Here is a 7,528-nt window from a genome sequence, read left to right on the forward strand (position 1 = left end):
TCTGTCATCTGTCACCACTGAGAACCATCCAGCTCCATCCTCTTTGGAGTCCCCCTTCAAGTAGTTGAAGGCTGCTATTAAATCCCCCCTCAGTCTTCTCTAGACTAGATAAGCCCAGCTCCCTCAGCTTCTCCTCATAAGTCATGTAGCCCACCACCTAACCATTTTTGTTGCCCTCTACTGGACTCTCCAACTTGTCTGCATCCTTTCTATAGTGGGGGGTCCAAAACTAGGCACAGTACTCCAGATGTGGCCTCACCAGTACAGAATAAAGTGGAATAATTACTTCCCTCAATATGCTTGCAATTCATCCCAGTATGTTGTTAGTCTTCTTGACAACAAGGGCACACTGATGACTCATATACAGCTTATTGTCCACTGTAAACCCTGTGTCCTTTTCTGAAGAGCTGCTGCTTAGCCAGTTAGTTCCCAGGCTGTAGCAGTGCATGGGATTCTTCTGTCCTAAAGTGTCTGCTTCTTCTAAGCTTCCTTTTTGTGTTTAAGCTCACCAAAGAGTTCTCTGCTAAGCCAAGCTGGTCACTTGCCACATTTGCTATTCTTCCTGCACATTGGGATGTTTTGTTCCTGCACCTTCAGTAAGGTTTCTTTAAAATACAACCAGTTCTGCTGGACTCCTTTCCCTCTCAGACTGGCCTCCCAGGGGCTGCTTTCCATCATTTCCCTGAGTAAGTCAAAGTCTGCTTTTCTGAAGTCCAGGGTCCTTACTTTGCTGTTCTCCTTTCTTCCTTTTGTCAGGATTCTGAACTCAATCATCTTGTGATCACTGCTGCTCAACTTGCCATCCATTTCTACTTCCCTGACCAATTCTTCCCTGTTTGTGAGCAGTTGGTCAAGAAGAGCACGGCCCCTCTTGGCACTGGATTTATGCCCCAGATACCTTGTTCTGAACAGACCCAAATCCTCAAGCTGACCATGATCTCTCCATTTGATAATAGGCAAATGTTATTGATACACAGTGATACCAAATAATGCAAACAATTCCATATCTACCAGTCCTAGAGTTGTCACAGAGGAAAGGTATGTCTGTCCAGTCTGTGAGCTTCACCCTGAGGTTCTTCTTTGAATGTCACATGTCAGCAGCCTGGAGGTCAGAGGCTGAGGGCAGTCCCCCCACAGTGGGGTGAGGTGTGATGGGCTGGTGGTATGCCCTCTGTCCATGCTGGCCTCAGGTTCCCATCTCAGGGGTCGTTTGCTGCTCTGTAAGTCCTTTTGCGTCCTTTCTCTCCTCTGATTCTTCATCTCTGGGCATCATTGATTGGTTTCCCTGTGGTCATCATACTGTCCGCATTCTGTCCTGTCAGCATATTCCTCTGTTTCACAAACCCATCACATGCACACATCTTAATTTGGTTATTTACTGGGCGTCCTAATTTGTTAGGCTCACCAAAACTAGAAATTTCAAGGGCCATGCAGTTGGGCACTGTGACCTGGAGCCAGTGCTGCAGAATCCCTTATCTCTGTTTGAAGGCACTGTTCATGTTATGGAACAGTGTGGTACATGTCTTCAATGTCCCACCGTGTTGTCTGCTGGCTTCAGACACAGTGGGCCTTGAAGGGAACTGTCACAAACAGGCTTTTAGAAATAAATTAACTCTTGCTGCTCCCCTGGATCATTGTTCTAATGCAATATCTACTCTACAAGCCAGTTCCCACAAGCAAACGTCTAAATACCATTTTCTAGCCCTCAGCCCCTAGTTGGTCTCTTCAATCCTTGCACCAAGAAGTTGTCTCCAATGGTCTCCAAAAAATTTCTTGATTGCCTGTGTACTAATGTATTGTATTTCTTCCTCCAGATGCTTGCAAACAGACTTGCTCAGAATATACTCCAGTAACTGCCTGGGTATTGAGATAAGGCTAACTAGTCTGTGGTTCCTTTTGGCCTTTTTTAAAGAGTAGGACTATGTTGGCATTTTTCCAGTCCTTACCCATCTCCCACAACTTTTTGAATACCATTGCCAAAGCCTCCAAGACCTCCCCTGCCAGTTTCTTCAGTCCCATAGGATCAAGTTCACCAGGCCCTGCAGACTTGACCCATCAAAAGCTCTCTGACCAGGCCCATCCAGACCCATCAAAAGCTCTCTGACTGTCTCTTGTTATTTCATTTCTCAGCTTGCCCCTTTCCTTATCCAAATAATACTTGTTAGGGGTTTGGTTGAAGCTTAATTTTCTTGTGAAGACTGAAGCAAAATAGCTGTTGAGTAGCTATGCCTTCTTTGCATCTTCTGTTCAGAGTTCCCAGTGCTTAACTAACAGTCGACCCACAGCTTCTTTGGTCTTTCTTTTCTGACCAACATACTTATAACACTTCTTCTTCTTGTCTTTACTCTCCCTTATCAGGTCCAGCTTGCTCTTTTTCTTTGCCTTCCTGATTTTGTCCATGAAGGTTCTTGCAATTTCCTGGTAAGGTTCTTTGGTGACCTGCCCATCTTTCCATTGCCTGTACGCTTTCCTGTTGCATTTGAGGCATCCTAGAAGTTCCTTGTACAGCTGCATTGGTCTCTTGCTACTTTTCTTGTGCTTCCATCATTTCAGAATGGTTTCTTGTTGGGCTTCCAGTGCTGTGCCCTTTAGAAACTTTCAGTGCCCTGGACACTTCTTCCTTCAGTCTGTATGCTCATGGTACCATGCCTACTATCTGCTTGAGTTGGGTGAAATCTGCCTTTTTGAATGGATGACACCTACACTGTAGGAAACCAAGCAAAGGGAAAGAACCCCCCACCTCCTTCAGGTGTGCACATGCACACACACAGGCCTCCCTGGCTCCTTCATGCAGTGAACTCCCAGGCAATTTTCCTCTCTGTTCACTGCTGTTACAATAGAAGTGATTGCTTAATTAGTAATTTGAAAGAAAATCTGGGTCCTTGTTGTTTTCAGCACCTTTGTAGCAGAACCAATTTTTTTTTTGGCGGTATGTTTTCAACCAATGGAAAATGTCTTCCTCAGCAAATACTGTCATTGGAGTAGTACTATGGTTTTGTTCTTAATAATATGGTTTTGCCCTTTTTTAATAGTTTTGCAGATGGTGGGTACATGTGCCATTAGAGGGCAGCAATAAACTGAAGAGCATATTGCTCCTGGGAAGCTCCCAGGCATGCAGTTGACATGTTCACCTGAACTGCAGCACATTGAGCTGGGTTTCAGCAGCCCCAGCTGGCAGGGGATCCAGGCAGTCAGCCTGCCAACCTGAGGCTGCTCTAACTGGGCTCAGAGTGCTGTGGAGGGGCTGGCTGGGGCATGAGGGTGTTTCAGCACAGGGCTAGCCGGTAGGGCACTCTTGTGCCCCAGCCAGCTAGTCTTCATCTACACATGCACTGCTACACATGAAAAAACTACTCAGCAAGGCAAGACTTGTATTTATAAGTCCTACCCAGCTGCAGAGTTTATTAGTTTTGTGCACCCTAATAGGGACGCACATGTAGACTGGGATGTTTACTTCACAGTTAATTAAGCAACATGTAGATGTGCCTGGTGAGATCCTATTTGCACAGATCTCTTGTAACACATATGGGAGTCCTATATTCAAAGATGGGACTCCTTTATTTTAGATATTACAGACAAAGATCAAAAGTTTCTACAGATATGTTCCCCACCCCCCAATCCCTTTTGCAAGAGCTCTAAATTTCCTTGGAATAGAAAAAGTCATTAAAATCAATTTTAAAATTTAGTGCATATATTATATTCAGTCTTAGCCTTTTCATAAAGTTTTATACTAAACAATATTCTAGCACACCCTTAACAAGTGGACAATAAAGGTATTAAAATTACATGTCAGTTTTTATTTTGAATATTCAATCTAAATAACAGACAAAAGTCATTGATCAAAATTTTTAGTATTGCTGTCTGTTTCTCAAATGCTAGATTTGGGAGGTTTTTCTGTCTTTCTGTTTATCTTCAATTTATATGATTATACTAAATAGGTTTTCTCTTTAAACTAGTGGAACTTGTCATGCACCCAGATGAAACTCTTTAAAAGCAGTGGGAGCTTTACTTGTTGTAAGGAAGTGTATACAAAAGCCTGCTTTTATGAGTGTGCTCACATGCAGTCTTGAATTAGTACTGTACTGAGTGCAGTTATCCTCAAAAAGAATTAAAAAGCAAAGTAGAACTAGGAAATTAGAATAAAATTATTCACAATTGCTAGTTCTGTACTGCAGTTTATCCTACAGAACTGCAACACCGTACAGTACATCTTTATTTACATAACTGTAGTTGTTGAACTTGGCTAAATGTGGAACTAATACTACTTTCCTTTTCAGATTCACACTCTCAGCATTATTTTTCTAGGTCTGAAAGTCATTGTAAATGCACTTATCCAGTCTGTTAGGAAACTTGCCAATGTGATGATCCTCACTGTTTTCTGCTTGAGTGTCTTCGCCCTTGTAGGCCTCCAGGTCTTTATGGGCCACTTGCAATATAAATGTGTCCTCAAAAATACTACATATAATGAGTCACTTTGTAAGGAAGCTAAAGTATATGATCCAGCCAGTCCAGGTAATGTTTTCTCTTTTTTAACCACTAAGAAAGAATCATATCTTTTGATTTTATGTATGCTTTGATTAAATGTGTCAATGTTGAAAATACGGTTGCAAAATAGTTTTCACATAACGTATATTTTTCAGAATATGGTAAGGTCAAATAGCTAGATTCCCATAAAATATTCGAAGGGGCAGGTCTACTACAAAGCGTGCCTACACCAAGAATGGGTATCTATTAATATTTTCGACTGTGGGTGTGGCCCTGGTATTAAGTATTCATAGCCTGTGTTTTGAATTGTATAGCACATTGTGACAGACTTACACCCAACACACTGCCCCATGGGCCATGGGCATATCCCACCCCTTTGAGTCATGTCACACCTGGTCTATTCGTCTGCCATGACTTAGTTGTTGCTAGGAGAACCTTCACTTGCCTGGAGGTGGTGTCAGTGATTCCCTGGTGGTCCAGGTGTGGCCATATTGCTGTTTGGCTATTCCCCTGATGCTCTGGAAGTGAGGGTGGGGTCTGGCATTTCCCCAGGCATTTTGGCCTCAGGGAGAGTGGCCAGATTCCCCTCAGTTGTGGGGAGAGCATCCGGATCTTCTCCAGGGGCTCTGGCAATGGGAAAAGAGTCTGGTTTTGTTTCTGGTTTCCTGACACATGCTTCCCCCACCTTTGTCTTCTGGCCTACTTTTAGCTCATTGCCCCTGGACTCTGGGCCAATCCATGGGGCTCTTCTGGTCAGCATGGCACAGGCCTGTTGGTTGCAGCCCTACCACCTATGCCCAAAGGCAAGTCGGGTATGCACCTGTTACACACATGCTTTAGATAGTTTGAGTATAAAAATGCAAATATAAAGGTAAAAGTTCTAGAGACAAGTGTTATATACATCTCTGGTTTTTTGCCTTCTGTGAAACCTTCGTCTCATCACCTCAGGAGCTACTATATATCAGTCTTCCAGGCAAGAGTTTTCCTGAGATGGAATTGTCGCTGATGAACAAATGTAGTCTCTAAAAAAAAATCTTTTATCTCTCTTAATTTAGGGTATAAGCCAAGAAGGTGACATTTTCTTTTCATGGTCACTCCTTTAGCTATCATAGCATACCATTATAAATCAAAAAGTAATAATATTAGCAGGTTGCTTTTGTGTCTTTTAAATCTCCTTATCTCTCAACTTCCTGCCATTCAAATAGAAGTATGGGAGTCTCTGGTTAGGAATACAGATTACCTTTTGAGAAACAGCTGGGAGGTGGATGGGGTCTCCAACTTTCTAGGTCAGTTGTATAACAAGTTGGCTGTACAGTATATGAAGGGCCACACCACCATCACCACCTTGCTTTTGGTAATGGCCCTGAGTTCAGACATTTTGATTTTTCTTTTCACCAAAAGTCTGTTAAATTCAGCTCAATGAAGGAACAGTTTCAGCTGTTCCAAAAGAGCATTTTTAGCAAATAAATTATTTCTTTAAAAATTTTCCCCAGCTCAGCAAACATTACTATGTTATATCTTGTACATTTTACAAAGGTATTCTTAAAGAGGTGACCTGTATTTCATCTTGAATAAAAAATGTAATTATTTATAGATTAGTAACTGTTTAATGTATATCTGCAGTTGATATTTTTAACATCTGTTAATTTAGAGCAATGTTTGTAAATAACTTGTAATTTTATAATCCTTTTTTTTTGCAATAGATGTCTGTGCCAGAATGAACAATTCCAATGACATATTACTGTGTAACCCGAATTCAGAACTTGAGTAAGTAAAATGAACAGTCCTTTTAGTTGTTTCTTTCTTTTGCTATTTTTGTTTTTAATTTTGCCCATAGAAGAATTGCAGGTGAATTTCCTGGAGGCTGGTATTTCCTTAGTCAAGTATACAGAGATAAAACCTTTCACGTTGGGGCAAGACGCTTGGATATAGATGTTAAGGTATGAAAAATCCCATTTAAGGAAATCATCTTAGATATGTATTTCCTTTGTAAACACTGGCAATATATCAAAGATAGTGGTATGAAAGAGAGAAAGAATAATGCCATTGATAGCTCTGGAAATTTAGAACATAGAGTTAGCTGTTCATAGTCATTTCTTAGAATTGACTTCTTCCTTGCTGTTTCAGTCCAAAGATTCTTTTCCCCACTGCTAAGGCCTACCTTTTAACGGCCCTGTTACACTTTAATTTTAGGTGGCCTCTGGAACTCTTAACTCCTGGACTGTCCACACATTAACACATGAAACTAGTTTTAAGCACACTTTAGATGGTGTAAAGTTACACCACTCCGGGGCAGGTTTCACTCTGATTTGCTTTACCCAGCTTGTGTTCCATTAATATGTGGTCCTTCCCCATGTAAGCTGCCCAACTTGCAGTGCTTCAGCATCCCAAGGTGCAGTGTACCCTCCCCCACTCTTTTGTTCTGTGTGCACAAACTTTACACCCCTGAGCTCTAGGGCATTTATACACGTACTTTTTTTCCAGCAACATGCCAGAGATCTGCTGCTTCAGAGCAGACTTGATTAATTGAGTCTGCTCCGTGCGCAAGCTGAAGGAAACTGCACTGCGCTGCGTGCAGTTATATAAGCAGTGAAATGAATGTCAGTGCACAGAAAATGGCAGCAGTGCACTTTTGCACTAAAGTACCTCTGAGGTGTTATAGTTCAAAAGCGCACCACCACCATTTTCTTACCACTGACACACATTTCACTGCTTATACAACTGCATGGGTCACTGTGCCGGGCACTTTTCAAAGCACCCTATGCTGCGACGCATCCATATGTAAAAATGCCCCTGCTGCCCAGGGCGCAGTTCTGGCACCAAGCCAATTCCCCTTCCCATCCCAGGAGGTGCACAGCCCCACCAGGGGGGGACGCCTTGTTGGACCTAGTGCTGGCCACGGGTGATGAGGGGTGAGGGGGCTGCGGGTGCTCAACCACCTGGGCGACAGCGATCATCGCCTGCTGGAATTCACTGTCCAGCGCAAGGTGGCAAAGGCATGCAGTAAGGCAGCGGCCCTAGATTTTAGGAGGGCAGACTTCAA

General features: G+C 42.7%; 1 protein-coding gene across 1 annotated transcript in view; it reads left to right on the forward strand.

Annotated features, from left to right (window-relative positions):
* The first annotated feature begins 2,688 nt into the window (after positions 1-2,688).
* Positions 2,689-7,528, forward strand: part of LOC109321731 (sodium channel protein type 5 subunit alpha-like) — a 150,727-nt gene continuing 145,887 nt past the window's right edge. The window contains exons 1-4 of the mRNA XM_019552798.1: positions 2,689-2,749; positions 4,306-4,512; positions 6,189-6,252; positions 6,323-6,425. Coding sequence (XP_019408343.1) covers positions 2,689-2,749; positions 4,306-4,512; positions 6,189-6,252; positions 6,323-6,425 — 435 coding nt within the window. The remainder of the gene's footprint in view (positions 2,750-4,305; positions 4,513-6,188; positions 6,253-6,322; positions 6,426-7,528) is intronic.

Source organism: Crocodylus porosus, unplaced genomic scaffold (assembly GCF_001723895.1).
Source record: "Crocodylus porosus isolate Cpor-Errol unplaced genomic scaffold, CroPor_comp1, whole genome shotgun sequence".
NCBI classification, from domain to species: Eukaryota; Metazoa; Chordata; order Crocodylia; family Crocodylidae; genus Crocodylus; species Crocodylus porosus.